Here is a 23,971-nt window from a genome sequence, read left to right on the forward strand (position 1 = left end):
ACAAACAAAACGTAAAACAAAGTGCTTCACACAATAATCTAGTCTAGACAGTCTAAATTTTATATAATGCTGCATGTTACATGATCAGTGTCAGATTATGATTTATGTCATGTTGCCCAGCCCTACCTGATATCACATGGGAGCTTGTTCATCAAGTTAAGCATCTTCTACGGTTTCCCACACCAGAGATGTTACAGGTCTGGAGGGCTTATGAGTGGGATGTCAATACATCTCCTGGAACTAATTCAAAGAAGTCAGGGTGTATGTATGCATGCCTCAACATCTACCTGGGGAGTCATGCTCAATAAGACACACACACACCCACCAACACACCCACAGCACTCTGTGAGGGTGTCCTGTATTTAATAAGAGCATGTGAATAATTCAGCCTACAACAGGACTGGAGGATGAAAAAGGGACCGAAGCCATGATTAACAATTCACAGTGTAACGGTATTATGACACATGCGCACACACATTCGGATGTGCAAACATGCTGTATACACACACACACACACACACACACACACACACACACACTGACACACACTGACACACATAAAGAAAGACCTTTGCCAAGAGTATCCAACCATCTGCTTGGACCTAAGGCTTTGGCTCCAAAGCCACGAGAAAGATGATTTGTTCTTTATATATATTTTGACCTATTGGGCTCTAAAAGAAGTATATACTACACAAATATATGGACAGGAAAAAAGAACTTGATGGTAGAACTGGGCAATACATCAATTTGAGTGTTTATAATCATCTTTACGATCAGTCAGGATGAGTTATCACACGTCACAGCCGTTGTTGTTGTGTCAAATTTTTGCCAGGATTTGACCAAAATCTGTCACAGTATTTCTTATTTTACAGCATTGTGTTCAAGAAAAAAAAACACTTAAAAACATTTGACTCAATTGGATAAACACGAGTTTTACTTTTAAAACATATCATTTTGAACACTGTAAATAGCATCATGTGAAGCAGTCTGTAATTGCAATGTTCCTGGGACGTTTGCTGCATGTCAACAGCCCCTCTCTCCACCCTCCCTTGTTTCCTGTCTCTCTGGACTGTCAATTGTCCAAAAAAAGATACGTCAATCATCCATAAAAAGACAAATAAATGTCAATATTGTTAACATACTGAAGAGGCAATGCTGTGATGATTATATCAATATTAATTCTGAATATATTGCCCATAAGGTGAGTGCACTAATATATGCAAGAGGTTGAACAAAGCACGCTGCATCAGGCCTGCATGAGACAAAAGCTGTGAAACGACTTGAATTTGAGGAGATTTCAGCTTTACAATCATGTGACAGGCCCTTATTCCTCTTTTTGTTTGCCAGCACAGACCTCACCTTAAAAACAAGATCTCTGCGAGCTTGAATTTGAGGAAGCGCCTATCATGCATCTGTAATCTGTCTCAAAATAAGCACTTTGCCCGGACTACTTACATAAACAATAGTTGCCTGCTTATCCCATTCATAAATAATACAGAGGAGAGGAGAGATATGTTCTCGCAGACCTCCTACCCGGTTCAGAGAAGGGTCGTCCTTCAAGGATACACCAGGCTTTGCTCTAGACACTGATCTAGTCACTGATGGTTGATTAGGTCCATATCAGTGCTGTCATCCTGTGTTAAGGGCACTTACTCTTAATACAACAACAACAAGACAAGGCTTCTTCTTCTGCTGCATCTGAATGCTGGCTGGACGATTGGCCTAGAAAGGAAGCAACTGGCAATAACCTGGACTCTCACCTCAACCCTCAGCACGGACCACCAGCGACTAATTCACAGCCAAAAAACTAGTCTGTGTGGAATTTGGCTTGAGTCAGCAACATTAGCTGGAGTGACAATTGGTGAGGGGTGTCAACTAGGTAGGGTAGTTACAGGGAAGAACCCTGACATGACCTTTTACCCCCTGGCCCAGCTGAGATATGACAGGGTAAAAGAGGTGAACCACTCCTCTAAGTAGTACACACCACACATCATCTCCTCAAGTATGACTAGTCACCAGCCCCTCCCTTCTCTTCCTATGGAGGCAGCTCATTCCAACGTGCACACAAAGGCTGGGGTTTAGCTGAATGGCCTAAATGGCAGCAGAGCTCCTGTCCACGGCGGCTCAGACCAGCTGAATGGTCCTCATTGTGTCCCCATGGTCACAGGGGGCTAGCAGAAATCGGTTGTTTTTTAAGAGGCCATTTGGCAGGCTTGTGTTCTTATCCGAGCAACGCAGGAACAGGCATTTCCACTTGGTTATGGACTCAAGAAAATGACATACCATGCAGCCATAAAGAGGCTAGCTGGCTTCAGACTCACATGAACCTACGACGGTGCAAACACTTAAATATTTAGCTATCAGGGCCTCTTTTTTCAACTGCATTCACTAGCTATGTTCTCAAACTATTAATATACAATGAGTAAACGTGTCCACCAGCGTAATGTGAATACGGTTGGTTCTTTTGTAAGAAACTGTTCAGCAACCACAACATTTTTCTTACAAGCAGCTGAATGCACCAACATCGATGTTTCCTGTTCGAAACTGCATTATCGTATGTAACTGACCCAAAATAAACCATGACATGATGTTTTCCACAGTAATCTATCACCAAAAACAAGTTTTGAGTGTTGACAAGATGATTTAAAATAAGATTAAAGTAAAATATCAGTATAAAAAAACATTGTGGTGTGACAATTTCCTTTTAGATACAATGAGATTTGGAAGAGTTGAGTCTTTTTCTGGCTAATCTAGAAAATTAAATACCTGATGTATTAAAGGACTTCATCATCACAGTGACTGCCATAGAACAGTCCTGATTATTAATTTATAACACTGCTCATAATACACTAAGATATGCTAAAAGGATTGTTACCACGGTATGAACAATATGGCAAAATTCTGGCTTTCTATTTGTCTGTCTTCTATGTGTGTATGATCCATCTATAGATGTATCGTCATATCAGCCTCCATAAAATGACCAATGATATAACGGAAGTAAATGACTGCCGTGTGATTTAAACACCAATTAAATGAACGGGCTAAAACGTGCCGAACCACCAGTAACTCTTTAACATGTCAGACCAGTGCACTAAATACTGGCTGATCTACACCTGAGCTGTAAAAGGTATCAAAGGCCCCAATTAAATATTATAACTAACAATTAAATATGCATGTGTATTATAATATAATTGCCAAATGCAAAAAAACATCTTGTCAAGTTCTTGTACAAAACCATGCTCCTTTTTAAGGCCTTATTACAGGCATGACTGAGCTAACGAGACACGGTTGCATATCAATACTGATGTCAGCCAAATATCAGATATTGAATATTAGTTTCAAAAACCATGTCACGCCGCTGCAATATTTAAATATCGGTCAGCATGGATAAGCAGACACTGCGCAGGAACGACTGGATTCGATCACCTCCGCTGGAAGAATGTAGCCTAGGTGTCACAGGGATGTGACAGGAAGGGGGCTTGCAGCTGCTCTGGGGGAGGGGATGACTTGCACTGTGCTTTGGATGATGAATGAACGGCTGCGATATTAGTGAACTACAATAAACAGACACATCCACCTTACATCCAGGGGAGCAGATCAAACACGAACATAAGCATGCACCTGACACAGATCTCACGGCGTAACTCACGACGAGCAGGGCAGGTAGGAAAATCTATAATTTGAGTAATAGCAGGTTTACACAGGTGTATACGGCCTGATACACATCTTGTTGATCACTCCGATGAACGTCACACGGCATGCTTAGTAATTACAGACAGAATGGATCTTCATACTGGAGCAGATGATGACTGCAGGCCTTGTCATTACACCTCAACAATAGTCACAGTGACTCAGTTTTACTGCAATAAAACATTTTTTTTTTTAAGCTGAAACCTGAAAATCAGATGCAGAGAACAAGGTCTGTGTGCTGTCAGAAAGAAATCCATGTAGCCATGATACAATAAAGTGCAACCACACAAAGAAGAAGAAGTATAACAAAGATGACAGGAGAAGGGTCAAAGCCCTGATAGCCAGACCTTGCCTCTGGCCACCCCTCAGCCTGTCACACACTGAGCTGTGGCTTTGACATTCAAAAACACACAAACAAATGATGATATTTGACACAGAAACACGTCTTTAAATCGACGTCTTGCTTTGCAGGGATAAAAAGGAGAGCCTTTCTCTTCCTCCTTGTCATGCACTGCTAGCTCGTGTGCCCACATCCTGTATTAGCACAAATGAGCTAACTAGGTGGCACAGGCTGAGTGCCGGTATGCTCATTCAGAGTGTTATACACGCAGAGTGGACACAGAGGAGGTGCAAACTACAGGTTTAATCGATGCTGCTTAATCCAGACAGACATAGCTAGCTTTGAAATCTGCTGTAGCATCCCCCCCTTCCCTCTGTCTCTCTCTCTTCCATCAGCCCCCCCTCCCCTCCTTTACCTTCAGACAGCTCCAGATCCAACTCCGCCAATTGGTCTCTAACCTCCTTTGGCAGGGCGGACAAATCCACGCCGCGGTCTGCCATGACTTTCTCCGAGAAACAACCCCCGAGTGGAGTCTTAGAAAGAAGTAACCAGTCTGTTGTGAGGCTTTAAAAAAAAAATAAAAATTTAAAAAATAAAACGCCCTCCCTTAAGACACAAAACAAGCATCAGAGTGGGAGAGACAGTCCATCCGCACGGCTGGCCCCTCCGCCATAATGGGGGAAAAACTCACCAACGGCGACGAGCGGTCACGTGACCGCCTTTACCTCGCCTGTACGTTGATTCAGCGCGTCCTCCTCCTCCTCCTCCTCCTCCTCAGCCCGACACTGTTGCTCCCTCTGCCGACCCGCTGGCAACAGCACACACACACATATATATCTATACACAGACATGCAAGAAGTAAATAGACACCTTTAATTTGAATTTGAATGAAGGTGTCTATTTACTTCTTGCATGTCTGTATATTAGTCTATGAGTATTTCTTCGCAGGAATTGAATTTAAAATGAATAAAATGTTCATTTGTATGTTTTATATTATATATTATATATATAAATTATATATATAAAATGTTCATTAAAATAAGAATTGTTTTGTTTTTTTGTTTTGTCTGAAAATGAGTTGTTTATATCTACAGTGAAAGCGGGTCCTCTTCCATGGAATCTGCCATGTTGAACCACCATTTTTGTACAGTAGCCCAGAACAGACAAACCAAACGCTGATCTAGATCACTGACAGTATAAAGAATGGGTCTTCAACCAGGGGTCCGTGACATCTACGGTGTCCGCAGAGGTACTGCAGGGGGTCCACCAATTTATGTCATAATAATTTTCACCAAAATAATTTGGGAGAATTAAAAAATATACAAAAAATGATATTGAGTAAACTGCAAGCATTAATATGCAATAATAAGCTACTTTTGACAAAAAGCTATTATTATGTATATATTTCTTTTTAATTATTCCATTATGCATGAACGTTTTATCAATCATACACATATAGGCTAATAACCCAGTATATAAATAGGTTAATAAAGTTAAATAAAAGGTGAATAAAGTAAATATAAAAGTTATTGTTATATCATTATTATTATATTATAGGCCAGGCTTAAAATGTGACACTTTTTTTTTTAAATCATTACATGTGGGGGTCCTTGTTCTGTTTGTCTCTCATCCAAGGGGTCTTTGGGCTGAAAAAAGGTTGATGACCCCTGGTATAAAGAATGGACAGAGCCTAAGTGATTACACCCACAGGTTTCCAAAGTGCTGTTTTAAAACTAAAAACTACACCCACAGGTTTCCAAAGTGCTGTTTTAAAACTAAAAACATGCAGCGCTGGGTGCCACTATGTTGAGTACACTCTTTCTTCTTCCTCCTTGCAGCCAAGCCAAATATCAGCAAAGACATTGATCACCTGAGGCGTCTTTAAGGGCACCTGCCTATCAATCTGAGCAGTTAATTATGTTAATTATGCATAACTTTAAACCCTAATATACTTTGAACAGGTGAGTTATATAAAAATGCAGACTCAGTACAGTTGTCATGCATGTGGAAATTAACTATAGAGACTAAAACTGTTTTTTGTACCAGTTACAGATGGCTTGTCTGAGCATCAGGGCTTTATTCAGCCTGTCTCAGGTCCACTGATGATCCACATCTTTGCCGAATGTTAGATTACCTGGGAGGCGGAAGAGGCAGGACTAACAACATGGTGGCAGCCAGAGCTTCAAAACAGCTCTTCAGAAACCTGTGAGTGGTGTCACGCATATTCATTCTTTATACTGTCAGTGGTTGCAACCTGCAACTTCACTGCAGGATACCACTAAATCTTTACACACTGGTCCTTTAAAGCTGGATTAGGAACTGGGCAAAGCAGGTAACTGCAACAAAAGCCCAAGATTCAATATGTGCATCCTCTCATGGTCTGAGTTGGAATCAGTCAATGTTTGGCATTTATGCTTCATAAAGGATCTAAATGGATTAATCCATTATCAAAATAGTTTCCCGTTAAACATCTATTGACTCAGCTCTATAGACTAGACAGATCTCACATACACAGTATGTCATGGGTACTTGAAGGACTAGTGTGTAGGATTTAGTGGTATCTTGCTAATGAAAACACAGTTTTTTAGATGATTATACATGATGATTTTTGCCAATATGTGCCCCTAAATCTGACACCCTGGACCTTTAAAGGCAATGTGTTGGAAGAATGAGGGTTTTGTAGGGGGCACAAGCTTATACTTGCCCCAGGATAGTAGGTTAATACAGCCCTGATTATACTTGTGATGAAGTGCTGTACCAAAGTTCATGTAAGAAAACCAGCTCAGAACACTACTCTGAGTATGTTGCTCATGGTCACCTTCAAAAGGCCAATGTGGCATCCAGACTATAACCATTATAAACATAAATATATCCTTCCAACCACTCTCTCTGCAATTAAGGGCAGCTTAAAAGTTATGATCATGTTTCCTTATGAGAAACATGGACATTGTCTCACAAGGAAAACAAGCTTCAAAGCAAACTGAACATAACAGCATAATTGTAGACTACTGTCATTTTTTTGTCTTTCCAGAAGTACTTGAATGCAGTACAAAAACTTCAACAACTTAAAAGCAGGGCCGTAGCAAGGGTTTCTAGAAATGCTGAGGTCATGAGTCCTGCTTCTCAACGCACACAGAAAATAACACCAGACAGAAGGTACTTAAGCAAATACAAAGAAGAATCTAGCAACGTTTTCAGCAAAGGTCAATTGTTGTTTCAATGCTTTCCTCAACAATACCAGTGATTAACTTATAGATATGTAATTATTTATTTATGTTTTGGTCCAAAACTAGTCAAACTTAAAGATATTAAAAGGTACACTGTGTAAGATTCCACGTTCGGTAGATTTTGTAATTTTCTATTGCATTGAGCTCAACACACTTCGCTTCAGAGAAGCGACGGTGGCCTCACATGACAAAAGTGGTTTCCATGACAACAAGTGATGGAGGCTTGACTTTAGCAAAATGGTCTGCATGCAAATATAAGCTAATATTAGCAACATAAAGCTAATAAGCTAAGCTTCTTTAGATTAATAACGAGATAGCATTAGCAGGCAACAAGGTATTTCTCCATTAGCACTCAAAATAAACCAGTAACACTGGTACAGTAAGAGGGGGGTCAGGGTCAGGTGGTAAAAAACTGGAATCAGTCGAGAAGATACTTTTGATGTGACATGTTTTCAAATTGTGAAATACATCCTCAGGTTGCTTCATGTCCCAGAATCACACAGAGAACATGACCTCAGTGTCCTCAAAAGTAGCTATGGCCCTGCTTTAAAGAAAGTTATATCATGTACGTGTACACAAGTACACGAAAGAACAATTCAAGTACAGTAACTGTGTGTCGAGTTGTGGTTTAAGATTTCAGCAAATTTACAGAGAACATATATTTGTCACTGTGAATTTGAGCAGAAAAACTAACAAACAAAACTTCTAGATGTTCATTAAGATGTAGTTTCTTTAATTAAAACTGCAGCACTGTAAGTGTTCATAGTATTCCACTTGGACATGCATGGAAAAGTAAATATATTCATATAGTACAGATATGTACAGTACAAGGACAATTTTTGAAATAATCAGTCCAACAATGGGAGTGTGAAAAACCATTAATACGCTATGTGCAACTTTCACATTGTTGCATTTTTCATTAAATTGCTCTTTTTCACAACAATTCTAGGTAACATTAATATGCCAAAGACCGTAATGACGATTGTGAGTTGACCAATTAGAAAAATAAGTTAGACAAGGGCAGTTGAAAGACTTTACCAAATTCACCTTCAAAGATATAACAAAGGGGATATACTCTGTTTTTTGAAAAAAGGACTAATGACATTTTTCTGTAAAGGAAACAAACAAACAAACAAACAAAAAAAAAAGTGTGTTAAAGAAATTAGTTTCTATATTTATCAGTACAATCAGAAGCGTTATGACAAAAAGTTGTATAGTGCTGAAAATAGCACGCAACAAAAAGAAAACAAGAAAGGACAGAAAAGGTGCCAATGACATTGAATTACATGAAGCTAAATATAGTTTGAATTTTCATTTCATATGAACAATCGTCTATAAGGGACTGCCAGCCAAATATAGCGCCAGCTCCAAAATACAACAAAATGCCGGGGGTCGCCATTGGGACTGTAGGACGAGAGGTTCAGTCAAAGATGAAAAGGTATTAAAGTTGCTGAGAAAATTCCCATTTATGTATACAGTACAGATAAGAGAAAATATCATTTTAAAAAAAAGGATCTGAATTCTCTGAAAAAGACCAAAAGAACTGCAAAAACTTAACAGAAATACAAAGCAACAATAAACTTGCATTATTTTAGTGCATAAAGACATGCCCTTGTGTTAATGGACAGATATCTTGTTTTTGAAATATCACATCTTGTAATATATGATCATACCAGACAAAAGAGGGGAAAATATACAAGAAAAAACAAACAAACAAGAAAAGCAGACCGCTTGTTCAGGTGATTATGTAAAAAATATACTGATATCTTGGTAAATTGGATTTCTAAAGAACTGGAGCCATTCAGAAACAGTCACAGACACATCTTAACATTTTCCTCTCTCAGCTTTTTTACCAGTGAAGATGTCTTTGCTGTGTCTCTCCACCAGATGACAGACAAGTGTTTCATTATTTAATGTGACTGAAAAGAGACTAAAGGTTCAAATAACTATTCATTTTTATAGGCTTTGAGGAACCGGCAAATCTTTTGTTCCTCATTGGCTGTTTTTTTTTTATTTGATGAAATGAACAAATTAAGACAATTTTATTCTTGTAAGGCTCCATAGTTTTGTCACAAGCAAATCTGAGTATATTTACGAGGGGCTATCGGAGGCACCAACGTGATCTTAAGGCAAAATTATCAAGACATTTTGTGTGAAACTGTGTGTAACAAGCAAGTGCAAGTAACAAGCAGTGATATACTGTAGATTGAGTCACTGTGACCTCTGAATCACAAAATAACAGTCAGACTGTTTACTTCCTGTCCCGGAACAAGTACCAGGTGGTCTTTGGAGATTCAGAGATCTGATTTTTTTTTTCTTTTGTCATTATGGCTTTGTTTAGGTTTGGTAAAGAGCAAAGAGACTAAGGGGTTTATCGCACTTCCAACGAGCAGCAAGGATGTGCAACCATCCTGAGAAGTGTGAAAATAACAGTTACAGTAAGTCCAGAACCCACACAGAGAAACACAGTCACTAGAATAGTTTCATATAAAATGGAAAAAGGCATCCACTTACAAACCAATAAACAGCAAAACTGCCTGTTTTAGAGGAAAGTGACGAGGAGGAGGAGGAGGAGAGAAGTTGAATTCCCTTCAGGTTATAAAAAGGCTATTGCTCAAACAAACTAATTTTAAAAGGTAACACGTTCAGTCCGACATGTTTTGGTTCTGTGGATTAATCTGGGAGGATGTGCCAATTAATTAAAAAAATATATAGCTGCACGTACTGTATAGAGAACATAAACACCCTAATAGAAAAAAAAATCACATGCTAACAATCCCGCTATTAACGTATCAGATCAGGAGTAGGCAAACTGTTATGTTCTGATGTACATAAATATATACATACAGAGCCAATCACACACACAGTTAATCAATTTTATCATAAAAGGGGTGTAAATGAGGTAAGGTTTTTGGGTCCGTGTTGAGATCATCTTGAGGTGCAACCATTTACAAAAAGGTTTTGGGTGAATATTTGAGATCTGAGTCACTGACGTCTAGACAACTACTGCATCTTTGGAGCCAAGGATGTACAGGTGTGTGCTGTGATGATGATGATGCATGTGTGGGTGTATGCATGGCTTAAAAGTCTAGGAGCACAAGGCACTATTCCCTGCTGAAAACAGTGTAAAAGCCCTGTGTGTTTCTGTGTCTGATTTGATCAAGAATGATGCAACACCTGCGTGTTAGGGACTGTGCACATGTGGTGCATGTCCACATGGGAAGTTCATTACGGCAGTACACTCAGAGTAATGCAGTCCTACAGTCCAGTGAAGAGTTGTTTTGACTGAGGGTGAGGAGAGATGAGCGGGGGAAGCACAGAGGAGAAACGAGGATGGGAGGTTGGAGTCCAGCCCCTGTAGTCTATGGCAAAGTGAACAGGAAGCTCTCTCAAAAGTCTCAGTCCATTCCCAGAAGGCTGCTGCTGAGCTCCAGGCCACAGCATGATGGCTCTACAGGAGGGTCAGAGAGAGCAGAGGAGCACCACGAAGGGGGGGTGGGGGGCTGGGTGAAGATGAGAAATTTGGACTTCTAGATCGGGGGAAGTTGGGGCAGGGGGGAGGTGTCCGCTGCTCTTTTTTACCCTTGGGTTGATGAGTGCGAGCCAATTCTGGGGCCGTGGTGGCATCGCTCATCATCTGGCAGCAGATTGAGACTGTGCAGCCATGATAATGTGAGAGGGTCCGCCCTCAGCCCTCTGCTGCTGACCCATTCCTGCCAGCACAGACATAGCCATGGCTTCAGCTGCTGCCCTTGAGCTCAGGCCGTTTTGCCCTGCAGAGGGGCTGGGCGCCAAAGAGCTGTGCTGGATCACCGGGGCAGGGGAACCTGTGGGTTCTGAGGTGTCTTTCATGCTCTCTTCTGCAGCTACACAGAAGAAAAAAAAAGACAACACAAATACAGACTTATACCCAAACTTGCACACTCCGATACACTCCAAGCTCCAAACACTATCTTTATTGTTTAACAGCATCTCAGTTCTGTCCTGAATAACAGACATAAGATGCTAGCAGGTGAGTATCTATGGCATAATTATAAAAAAAAGGTTCACCTAAGTAGGCAGTCTTCTTCTGTAGGGTGGTTACAGGACAGTCCTTGTGGGCCAGCAGCAGCTGCTTCAAATGAGCCACCTCATTCCGCAACAGAGACACTTCATTCTGAAGGATCAGAAAATATGGACATACAAAGAGAGATCATATCATAGTTAGACACTGTGTACGCACAAAAACAGGGAGAGAGCGTCCAAACCTTTTTTTTTTTCAGCTAAGAAATGCTCTAAAGGGGTAAACAGTCTGTTTTCCACTAGAGTACAGCTGGCAGTGGAAAAGTGGTCATGTGGTGTAAAAATAACCTGAAACCACCAAATAACACAATAAAGATGTGAAACAAGTTGTAATGAGCTCCATGGTTACAAGTCCTATAACCTCACCCGTTTGTAAAACTACCCTGAAACTGTGCTTATCTGGAAGAATGTCTCACAAACTTCCACAACTAGTTGAAACTCAACTGGGCACAGTCAGTGTGACTATGCACACATTAACACAGGCCTCCAAAACAGGTCACATCTTCATCCCCGCCACACCCACGCAAAGCCCACTCACCGACAGCGAGACGTTCAGGGTGCAGAGCTCCTCTGCCTTCTTCTCTAGGGAGCTGACCCACAGTTTGCGTTTCTGTCTGCAGCGCGATGCCGCGGCCCGATTCCTCTCGAGGAAGCGCTGCCTTCGCTCATCTGGGTCATCATCTACCGTCCGTCGCCGACGCCCACCTGTAGGCTGTGCTGGAGATACCTAGAGGGAGAACAGGGGAAAGGGTGAGAAGGAAACAGACAGACAAGGGGAGGGGAGAGGAGAGGAGAGGAAGACAGGCAAGAGAAAAAAGGGAAGTTTGAGTCACAGTTTCATTTTAGTCAGAGCACATTATAGTCATCTCACTACAAAAAGTACAGCTCTAATTTACTGTATCTTAAACAGATGATATGTCAACCATGGTTGGACTCAGTTACTTTTAGTTATTTCTTAGATTTTTGTACAACACAGTGTACCTGAGGTTGTGCAGGTGATGGAGCATCTGGCTGCTGGACAAGCAGCTGGCTCTGCTCTGCCCTCTGAGGTACCATTGGGCTGCTGCCCATGGCCATGATCCCCATACTATGTCCTGACGGGCTCTGCTGGGACAGCGCAGCCTTCAGACGCTACAGGAGAACAATGATACGACCAACATGAGCCCAAAGCAACAGTACACAAAGTGTGATGTAAGCATAAACAAAAATAATGCTTAATCGTTGCAGAAAAGATGAAAAGGCAAAGAAAACAATGATGCAGCAATAACAATAGAAATACATTTCTGAGCAGATTTTGTGTTATTATTGAACATCACTGCAGCATTATAGCAAGTCCTACGTATCTAGACTGTAGTAAGACACCATGGTAACACATCGGCTCATTAACAGTATCTGCAACGACTGAACAAGCTAAAATAAATTGTTGACACTGAAGCATTGTGTGAGCGCTCGTTTATTTCCTGTGACAGATGTTTGTGTTGTTCTTTTCTGCAGAAAGACTGCCCAGTGTGCAGCTTTAACATGCAGTAAATCTGTTTTCTGCTAGATCTCCGAAGTTTTCACTACATAAGCAAATAAGCACGACTTTGTAATGCCTCACCAAAATAAAAAAGCCTGAACGTTCTACGTCCTGAGAGTTTAAAAAGGTGCACCAATTCTGCAGAGATCTTCACCCATGTTGACCTGACAGTTATACAGTGCCAGCTTGTTTTTGGCAGCACTTTCATGTCACATCCTGTTCTCTTTCAACATTATGGTACAGAGTTCAGCTCTAGAGGCTTTGTAGCTGATGCAAGTCTACTAAAGTTACATGTTCCTGGAACAATTTTCCGATGATGATGTGTGACACCACGCCTATCAGCAGTGACGCAAATGACGGTGATTAGCAACTGTCTGAAATCTCCATTTACTTCTCTCTATAGAGTAAACTGTTCATTATATATAGGGTGTAATGAATGAGTGAACTCAAGTCCATGTGTGTGACAAAACACCTCTGGCCTTCATATACACCAATGATCTTTCACTTGTGACTGAAGGAGCAAGCAGCTTGTGCAGATGAAGTGGAATACTTTGTGTATGTTGTATTACTATGAACAATGAACACACTAATCCAGTTTAATATCCCTGTATCTGCAATACACAGAGCTCTGTGTGCACGTTGCAGTGTCATAAGTTCAGTACAAATTGTGTTGTTGTAGTGTAAGAGTTAAATAAACAAGTAACTGCAGTAGAAAAGTCATATGATGACCAAAGGAACGCTGCAGGGTGAAGATGGAGACAACAAGAACAGATAAAGAGATAAGAATAGAGAGCTAATTTAGTGCTGACCATCTTGGCCTCTGAATGGATGCTGTAGCCAGAGGGGGAGTTAGAGCCGCTGCTGCTACCTCCCAGAGGAGGACCAGGGATCCCAGGAATGTTGGGTACCATGCACATGGGTCGGGCCAGCTGTGAAACCAGATAAAGACACACAAACGCGCAAACGCACGCATATTAACAATGTGAACCAACTTCTCAGCTGTAAAATTGAATTTGGACTTGTGGCCTGCCTTACATTAATGACAGAGGGCATCTGCACCGGACCAGGGAGCACAGGAACTGCCTGACCAGAGGGCAGCATCATCATGGGGTAGTGGCTGGTCGGCGAACTAGACAGGCAGACAACAAAAGGACAACAGGAACAGGAGGTTTTATAGTTATATTTGTAGAAACTCCAAAGTTTCTGTAACATAGCAACTAGGAAAAATGATCCACACTTACATCCAACATTACTAGTCCAAGCTGTACATGCAAAAACTGCTCAAACCCACATAGACTTATAGCAGATTTAAGTAAAAAATGTGATGTTTTTAGAGATAAAACATGTCAGCTTAATGATGGGGAAATATTTAAAAGATGCATAAACAATTAATATATTTCAGCTTGTGCAGCCATAAAAACCATGACGGTATCTTGGGTTTGAGAGGTTCACTCTTAAGCATCATATAGGTTCAACACAGTGTTGGAATGAGCAGATTGAGATGTGATATAGTCATACCGTGACATCGTAATAATATCACACATGAAAAGGGGTTTAAAGCTACTGAAAGGAATTTTAAAAGAGGCAAGAGGTTCAGCAGAGGTCAGTAGTAGCATGCTGAACTTACCCCAGAGTACGATTGGAAGGTGGCGCCTGTGTGATGACGGAGGTGGGTGACGGCATGGTGGGCTGAAGGGCATCAAAGCCCAAGTGTAGTGGGAGGGAACCTGGACGCACAATAGTCGGGGTGGGGGCTGAACTCCTGGGTGGTGTGTCCTAGGAGAACAGCGGTGCAGTGAGGTTACATAAAACGGTTGAAACACAGTTTTCAGTTATTCTAAATAAAGACATGATGGTTTCAACACGTCAAGTGTTACATCTCTTGAACAAAGATTATATTATTCACTTCCTCAAGATGCATTCTTGTAAAAATGTAAAAGTCATAATGAGACACGTTATGAGTCATAGTCTTTTCTACATCCTTTGCATGCTCTCTCCCCTCCTCCCATGTCAGTCTTACCTTCCCTTTAACCAGAGCCTCTCTGCTGCTGTCTGACCTTCCAGAGATTGATTCAGGGCTGTCTGGTGGCGAAGAGTCGACCTCTACGGGTGCCTCTTTTTTCACCTTCACGTCTGATGTCGTCTGCAGGCTCATGTCCAAAGCTACAGAGTTGGGTGCAGGAAGCTGAGAAGGACGGCGGTGGAGAGAGAGAGAGAGTTCACAAGATAAGAGAACATAGATTACAGTAAGCAAAAAAGAGGAAAAAAAAGGAAGTGGTAATTCATGGTATTTATCACACAAACCAAACAACCACAACATTAGTTTAATGCGCAATACACAACTGACAAAGTGCACAAGGCAGGAATTTCTGCAAGGAATCATTTTTGACTGCATCACCACTTCAGGGAAGAAATAATGAAGTAATAAGTAATTTCCCACTCTGTGACTCAAAACTCTAGTTTTGTAAGAACACATAAAAGCATACAGTTATTTACACACACAAAATCATCAAACCCAAGCCTCTCTTACAGAGTTCTTTGCTCTCTTGTCGTCATCATCTTGTTCGAAGGAGCTGGCCAGCTCGTTGAACAGACCAACCTCCTCGCAGTTCTTTAGGAAGCGGGTGGGAGTAGGTGTCTGGTCTGGCAAAAGGGAATGAACAGAGATAAGTATTCAACACTTTCACACTTGGTTCACACTTAGCACTGAATATAGAAACCCATGTCATTAATGGGTATTTGATGCATTTTTTCCTGAGGATGTACTAATAGTGTTGGAACACAATGACGCATGTGTATGCTTTACAGTCTCCATGTGAAGTACAGTACCTGCAATAATGACAGAGTCTGTCCTGGCTGGTCCAAATTTCAGTGTCATTTCATGCTTGTGTTTGTGGACAGCCAAATGGTCTTCATTGGTAAACCTCTGGATCAAGTGAAATAGAAGGAAAGATAAGTACATATATGGATAAATGTCTACTTGTCCTGCCGACCTATACTACCATAACCCAGATATCATATTGCAACAATCACAGACAGATTATCTCTTGAAGATTAGGCCCAACACATGCAGTCTATACTGTACACATTATGTGACAAACCATAAAGAATACTATATCTGTGGTGTACAATTCCCAATGTCTTAAAAGCCCTGTATGGGCCCATTATAGCTGCAGGACACAGGCTCAAATGTCTTAACACAAACAGAATAATCTAGAACAAGAAAAAAGGTTATTTATGGACAAGAGATGAAATGATTGTTGACAGCACAGAAATGTAGGAAATGAGCAAAAGCTGAAAATACAAAAATGATGAAGTATAAAAAACATTGTAACAAATAAATATCAAAAACAACTGAGCTGACACACCAAAACAGATGTTCTCAAAGAAGAAAACACATTGTTGTCGAACCAGTCTGTGTACGACATGAGGACACAGTAAAGCTCTACGTTAGCCTACGTTCTGTTATTTCCAGTCAGGTATCTACAGTGGAAGCTACAGGAGGTTAATCCGGCCATTAGAAGTGAACACCGACAGCCGTTGTCTCAGACACAGCACTTCTTCTTTGGAGAAGTGGTGAGGTGAATCAGTCAGAGACGGAGGAGGAATAATCTTGGCTCTGGCACCAGCCTATTCACCGTTCGCTGCGGCCTATTTTGGGGCGCTGCGTTGCAGTTGCGAGTTCAGTCGTGAGAGTGAAGTGGAAACACAGTCAAGTGTCAGGGGGCTTATTTTTAGCTCTACCGGGCAGCATCACCAATACAACTGCACGTCGGATTTGTCTCTTTCCTCCGAACAAGACGGCAGGGGAAACTATCTCCAACTAATCTCCCTGTATGAGATACTGGCAGCTAGGATTACCCTTCCCCACACAGTAAATACTGGGCATCATATAATTGTTGTTGATGGTCTTGTTGTTGTTGTTAACATGGTAAAAGGAAAACCCTGAGCAAAGCCAGGAGTCAATCATCCTCGTTCTATTATGGGCATGATTCAGACTTTCCGGGTTGACAACTGTTGCTTGTAAAGGGCAGCAGTAAAACGTCATTTGGACGCAAGGCACTTGTAACATAAAGATCATAAAGATGTTCGCTGTCTAAAAGATACACAAACAAACACAGCATGTCTGAGCGAATATGTAAGACTGCGTCAATATTTGTTTGTGCACACGCAGAGTACTGACAAAAGTTTTTTAAATTAAATGTCGAGTCAGATTCATAGAGTAATTTGTTTTTTAATTTAATCAGATATAGCTCCTAAATTGCCTATTTAAGAATGTATTTGTACTACTTGTGTTTAGCGTTCAAAGCTACACTTAAAAATATTTTTACATTACTAATAGACTAGTAGGGTGTGAAAGATTAAAAAAAGGAAATAGTGAAAGGTGTCAGTGTCGACAAATCTACAGAGAACTATCACCCGACTTTGCAGCATTACAGAGTTTTCATGTCTTTCATTGTTTTGGTTTTCTGGCCCACGACTTCACTGTTTTGGTTTGGTCTCACTGTGCTCATCAACCCCGATTCCAGCTGCTTTTTTCATTGAAATAAAAATTAAAAATCTAATAAACCTACTGTGAGTTACATGCCCACTGCCAAACTGCATCCACACAAAATTAGCAAGTAACATTAGCTCATGTACGTCAATTTGTCTTCAAAAGCTTCCATGTGATTCTGTTGCTTGAACTGCCAACTAAATTAATAATGATGTCCGCAGATGACACATGCAGTTAAGTATTTACATCACAGAAACATGTCAAAGGAAGTGAAAACGTTCCAGGATGGAGTCCCTAGGTGTCCATAATGTTCTGAGAAGAAAACAACACACGCATGTTTAACTAATTCACATGGCTGTCGTTCAAACCACAAACTCCCATGTACGACAGATCGCTTCGGATCAGAGAAAGCAGGAAGGTTTATTGATCACAAATGTTTCTTAACCACATAAACACTTTCTTCCTGCAGACCCCATGAGAGAAAATCCATCACTGGCTGTATCACACCCAGCTGAGCGCAGTATCAGACAGCTAATTGAGCACAACATCAGACGTGACATTTCCTGCGCTGAATAGTCATGAGTCCTAGAACACACTTATTTTAATTTGCTGTGATATCAGGCCAAGCCCCGACGATACACCACGTTACTGGCATGTTACTGCACTATTGGCACTCAGCTGAGTCACAGCCGTGGCTCGAACCTGTGTCTGCAGGCACTACAAGTCAACAGTGACAGGTTGAAACAATAACTGTGCTCTGATTACTCACTGGAGCTTCCAGTGAGTCATTGCTAAAGGAGACAGCATTGTCTCACAAGACTGCATGCTAGCTTTAACACTATCTGTGTGTTGATCATTAAGAGTGTTGCATAAATCACAGTCTGTCATCTTATTGTGGCAATAACGTGACGGCAGATTAGAAGTCTTTTCATGTTTATTAAGTTCTCTCATGCTACAGATTAAGCTTCTAATCTACTTTACTTCACTTCATTTTACTTCCTTTTGCTTTTAGTTCATTATCTTTGAGAAGTAAGTACATTAAATTATAAGTAGGTACAGTCAACTGCAAGAGAGTGCTTACACAAGTACACAAGGACAAAAATCCCCCACAACCCAACACCTGAAACCCAGAATAAAGCGGGAGAAGACTTACCTGTCCACAACCAGGAGCATTGCACACAAAAGGTCGGTCGTCCCCCATTTTTGCAAAGAGCTTGCAATGTAACTGCGGGAGAGGAGAAGAAGAGAACATTGCTGCGGCTTTTCTTTTTTTTTCTTCTTGATTTGTGAATCTGGCAAATCCTGAAAACAACAAAACAGGGATGCTGTGGCTTGTAGTCTTTAGTCTGAGCAGGAAGCCGAATGCTATTTAAAAATAACCCTGGCAAGGAGGAAAACATGCACAGAGGCAGCAAGACGAAGTTTCCCTGGTGATACTTCCTTCACACAGGGGGGATTCTGGTCGGCCAATAAGGAGCCGCTTACAAGAGAGAACGACGGCTACCATATACACAAAGACGTCTCCCTCTCCTTCTGTCTCATTTTTCCTCTCACTTCTCAATCCCTCCTTCTCTCATTACCACTCCCTCTCCTCACCTCTGAAGCACCTCCCAACCTTTTACCTTCCTGTACCCCTCATCCAGCCTCTCCCTCGTCTCAGCTGTTTCTCTCGGAGCACCATCTCTGTTTTGGTCATCACCATACGCTTTCTGAGTCTCATATGAACACACAACACAAATACCTTGGAATGGGCGCGTTCACGCCGTCCCTTCACTGTACCTCATTTTGTCGCCCTCATTAACTACAACTTACTTGTTTTACGAGGGACTGATGGAAGACAGTCACTAGATTATATAGTTACAGATAATACTGACTGGTTGAAATCTAATACAACCTTTTTACTCAGTGCATGAATGCTGATAATGTTATGAAGTCTCTGAGGAGAAAATAATAAATACGTAGAGGCTTTTAGTACATCTGTGCCACTTTGCTGCCGCTGAAGACAACCTTTAAGCTATTATAACTACACTTTAGTTATAATGTTATATAAACATTATATTCATATATCTCACACATCTATCTGATCTAGTTGACTGCCAAGATTGCAATGAAAATGTGATATTTTATAGTTGTTACAGTATAGTAACAGTATAATCTGATCTAATCTATAGTCATATTTAACAAAACTAATCAACGTATTATGGAGGAAGCGTTAAACAGATTTCACGAGTAGCCGCTGTCACACTTGTTTGGTAAAGGTCAAGCCTCAGCTACATCTGGTGTGTCTGTCACTCACAATGAACGAAGTAGCGATAAGTTAAGAGTTAGTCTTTCAGTGTAACTCAACCAAACAGCAACAAAGAAAGAAAAGTGGAGTATTACACCATAAGAGATGTTCTTAAGTTCCTCCTTTCATTTGAACTAAAACTGTACAATCGTGAAATCAGACTATTGTTGTATCATCATAATGTATAATTGCTGCATCCCTACAATATACTGATAATTATTTTCAAATTCATCAGTATGTAACTGTTTATATTTCATGACCAGTATGACCATGTGGACCGGACGTTTGCTGAAGTTCTGGTGAGATAAAAACTTAAATAAGAGAACATTTAGGTAGACAAGATATCCATAATGTCTGTAATTCAAGTTAATTTCATTTCCCAGATTTACGCTGTAATAGCATATTATGAAGGGTATTATTGGGGAGCGATTAACTTTATAAATATTTGGTAATGCTGTAAAAATAGAGCCACATAAGGACAGCATTGCTGAGCATTTGAAAAAGCTTTCCACAGGACTACAAACCAAATACGACATCCCTTTCTTCATAAGTAATGCCACTGTCAAGAGTTAGACAAGCACATGCTTATGTTTGGTTTCTCCTCCTGTTGTTGTCTGAAGCTGAAGTGACATAAACTAACACCGCGCAGGGCTTACTGCTTCTATCAGCTGTCTACACAGAGGAGAATAACTCACCATGTACAACCCCCCCCCTCAACCCCATCCCCAACTCCACCAAACCACCACACCCTGCGCTGCTCCGCACAGCTGAACGACGCTCCATGTGAAGACAAACTGAGAAGTTTAAAAAAAAATAACTTGGCCATTGAATTTGAATCAGGGAATTGGAGGGGGTGGTGATGGAAGAGGGACATTAAAGTTTCATCACTTTCAACTGGCTCAAAGTGACGTCTGGCAGCTATTACGCAACGCCGTCCTACTGACAGGACAGCAACTACCAGCATGCATCAAGTATCCTGCTGTGTATACAAGAAGAAACATTTTAATAAACAAAAGCCAGTGACTTCTGTAACACTGAATAAGGTTTTGCTAAAACGCAGTCATGCGCAGGGATGGCGTCCAACCTCGAAATTAATAAACCTCCTGAGATTTTACTTTGATTATGATGACTGCACGGCAGCCTCTGAACTTCTGTGTTGTTTTAACTTGTTTAATCATGTTCATTTAAAAAAAATCTGATGCACTATCCAGCTTAATATGTAACAGGTATTCCACAACGATTCACAACAACAATCAGTTTATTATTTTTAGTGTTGTAGTATTACTGACTTACTGACCACACTAACCTCTGTCGTACCTGCTACATGGATTGAGCATGTAGTCTAACATTATCGAGTGGGACAGATTATTCATTATGTTGGCGAGGCATAAATGTCTGAAAGTTTTCCCAAAGTTGAAGTCAGTATATTTTCCTCCCTCCTCCCTCCATCTCTCCCTCTGCCGAGGACAGCTGCCCCTGAGCCAACAAATGATTACTGAAGCCTTGCGCTGGAATACAACGCTCTCCCATGACGCCGGGCCTGTAACAGGCCTAACCGTTGTGTCTTTCAGCTCTGTGTCTTTATGAAGAAAAGTGGTCTGCATCGGGTTTGCGAGCAAAAAGCAATGTCCCTCTCTGTGCAGATCAAAGGGCTGAAGAGACAGACCTCCCATGCTTTGGAGAAAGGCAACAGGTTGGTGCCAGGGCCCTCGCAGAGTACTTCCAATCCACTGAGTCTATTTGGGCAGAGATGTGTCTGCAAACGAGATACTCCGTCTAACTCGTTATACAGAGGGTGTGGACTATGTAGGGAAATGGACACATCTGGCGTGAGGAGTGGGAACAGATTTCAGAGTTTACATCTTACTAAAGACATCCTATGTTAGACATTAACTTGGCTGGCTGGCACCAACATGAAATGTGGGATTTCCACCATAAATTTCAGATGACAGGGGTGGAAAATACCATTTGTTTTCATAGCTGCCCCAACCAATATCTTAACCTGATTAAAACAGATGTTTTACAGCCTTTTTCTTCAGCATCTATCGCTTGGCTTCATGGCAAGACAATCCATACTGAAGGACGTCTTCATAAACTGCAGCACCATCTACTAGATTCAAAAATGATTGTCAGATGTGTCTCTCTGAGATTATAGTAAGTGTAACGTGTAACGTTTTACTGCTGTAAAATGTAACTCTCAGCTCTGTAAGAGACAATAAATGAGTCTGTTAGCTACATTAGTCGTGATACAAATCATTGATATTCATTACAGGCACGGATATCAAGTCCACCTATTTTGGCCTCCTTTCATCCAAGGTGACATGGAAGCACTCAAAGTGCCCTAATTCCTGTCGCTCTCATTGAGCTGCTGCCAAAGTCCCACCGTTAACTTGGATTTCTCCGACTCAGCAGGTGTAGGGGAACGAGTCCCAGCTATAATCAGCCACAGCCATCCAGTGTTTGATGCAGCCTGCTAGGAAACTGACTAAACAAACTGTATTAATAGCTCGCGCTGCAGCCATGACTCTGGAATCTGAGGCTTGAATTGCCAGAGGGTAGGGGAGACCCCACAAAAAGAAAAAAGGTGACGGAGAGGGGAGGAAGAGAGGGGGTGAAATGGTGAAATTAGCAAAAGAAAGGAAGAAGAAAAATAAAAATAAAAACACGGTCAGTGATTGGTCAAGGATATTTGCCGGATCACAGGTGAGTGATCCTGTTAATGTGAGCTGCAGCTGGGCGTGTGCAACAGCCAATATGTATTTATGTAACCAAAGTGAACCCGAGATTTGGTAAATGGAACAAATGAAATCCTATATCCATGTCTGCATAACTAACAAGGCCTAAAAGCTAAATCCATGCCGAGCTAGCAGACAATGCAGGACAATACAGGATGGACCCAGGGCGGTTTTCTAAAATTAAATCAGAAACACTGTGCCCATTTCATTCGCGGTGGGCAACTTTTAGAATCACTTGCCAAGAGGTTTCAAAAGAAGAAGGAAAAAAAAAAAAAAGAGCATGTCGCTTGATGTTTTTGGTCTCATCAAAGTAAAAGTCTGCACAGCCTCTGGCGCAGACAATAACTTTGTAATATGGTTCAAACACTGATTTAACAAACCAATAATAAAACAGACAGGCTTTGAACCACTCAGCAATTTATATACAAATGCATACATGCTCGACAAATATTTTTCCTGTCATTTCTATCATTACTCAGAGTGGGTCAAGATGTTTGACTGGACAAAAACAGGCTGCAGTTTTTCTCTGGTGTAACTCTATGTGATGGAATGAGGTACAACCCTGCCAAAAACATGACCTACATTCCTAATGAAGGTGTTGACATGCATGGGGATGCGGATCCTGGGGCGTTCAACGGCTCAAATTGCAATACTATGGATATCGTTATTACTTGAGACTTTGGGTGTCTTTAGAGGCGCTTCATGCAAGACCCAGATTACCATTACAGCTCACTCTGCCGCCAAAAAAGCAAGTGTTTTTACGTGAGGAGTTTCGGGCATGTAAAAGAGAGGTCAATGTCAAAGTAAAATCCCACAGTAGTGCAAACTTTAGTTCCTTCTTCTAGACAACGCTGACTGGCTTGAAAAAGTTAGTCTTTTTTAGCCTTCATTACCGTCTGGCGACGTTCAGACACACTTAGCCCTGCCTTTTCCCGTAACAAGACCGCCTTTTCTTCTCAGCAATTGGCTCTAAGCACGTCAATCAGCAGCATCTGATACATGCAACGCTTTGGACCCTGTCAATAACACCGTGAAGCTCAATCTCATTGGTTAAAACCCCCCGAAATCAACTTTTTGTATCCACGAAAAAAACTAATGGCTAGCTGGTGTGGGCTAGCGTTAACAACAGGCCGAACGCACGCTCCAAATTAGTAATAACAGCGCTACTAACAGTTTCAACGGTGACGACAAACACGCGTTAACACTGTTTTAATTATATCCAGGGTGAACGTGTGTGTTTTAAAGCCACTGCGGACAGTTAAAATCACAAAAAAAAGCTACAAAAAAAAGCTAGTTGGGTTAGCGGACTGACACTTGAGTGCAAAGCGAGACAGTGGGTCCGAATGAAGCGTTGTAGCTGCCACAACAGTTTGGACAGTTAAACAGACGCGTGGTTTTAACAACGACGAACACTGGGAGCTGGCGCAGCGAGCGCTACTTTGTCATAGTTTAAGCGTAGTCGACATATCTATGGTGAATTTAAAGGGTAATAAAGTGTTTACAAACTCACCCTTGCGCCCCTCTCTCTCTGGCTCCCCTCTCCTCTCCTCTCTCTTGGAATTTGACACTCCCCTTGACGTCGAACCATCGCGAGACTTCGCGGTCAGTTCTCGTGG

General features: G+C 41.3%; 2 protein-coding genes across 3 annotated transcripts in view; both read right to left on the bottom strand.

Moving 5' to 3' along the window:
- The window catches only part of dip2ba (disco-interacting protein 2 homolog Ba), a 40,634-nt gene extending 35,919 nt beyond the window's left edge, over positions 1 to 4,715 (bottom strand). For both annotated transcript variants that reach the window (XM_010748355.3, XM_010748363.3), the window contains exon 1: positions 4,446 to 4,715. In XM_010748355.3, the coding sequence (XP_010746657.2) occupies positions 4,446 to 4,530 (85 nt within the window). In that variant the 5' untranslated portion in view covers positions 4,531 to 4,715. The remainder of the gene's footprint in view (positions 1 to 4,445) is intronic.
- Positions 4,716 to 7,969: 3,254 nt separating this feature from the next.
- atf7a (activating transcription factor 7a) lies at positions 7,970 to 23,971 on the bottom strand. The gene is made up of 12 exons (XM_010748374.3): positions 23,866 to 23,971; positions 18,487 to 18,558; positions 15,668 to 15,764; positions 15,369 to 15,481; positions 14,859 to 15,023; positions 14,466 to 14,614; positions 13,874 to 13,967; positions 13,648 to 13,767; positions 12,301 to 12,450; positions 11,858 to 12,046; positions 11,308 to 11,413; positions 7,970 to 11,123 (listed from the first exon to the last, which is right to left on the bottom strand). Exons 1-12 carry the CDS (start codon positions 23,941 to 23,943, stop codon positions 10,891 to 10,893), a joined length of 1,566 nt encoding a protein of 521 aa, XP_010746676.2. The 5' UTR covers positions 23,944 to 23,971; the 3' UTR covers positions 7,970 to 10,890.

Source organism: Larimichthys crocea, chromosome XV (genome assembly GCF_000972845.2).
Source record: "Larimichthys crocea isolate SSNF chromosome XV, L_crocea_2.0, whole genome shotgun sequence".
In the NCBI taxonomy this organism is placed as follows: Eukaryota; Metazoa; Chordata; class Actinopteri; family Sciaenidae; genus Larimichthys; species Larimichthys crocea.

Excerpts from the sequence above, each read along its gene's own strand:
- atf7a (XM_010748374.3), bottom strand. The coding sequence starts at position 23,943 with ATGGTTCGACGTCAAGGGGAGTGTCAAATTCCAAGAGAGAGGAGAGGA. Across the intron at positions 15,765-18,486 it reads ATGCTCCTGGTTGTGGACAG|AGGTTTACCAATGAAGACCA; the intron begins GTAAGTCTTCTC and ends CACTTGATCCAG. Across the intron at positions 14,615-14,858 it reads AGGCTCTGGTTAAAGGGAAG|GACACACCACCCAGGAGTTC; the intron begins GTAAGACTGACA and ends CTGTTCTCCTAG.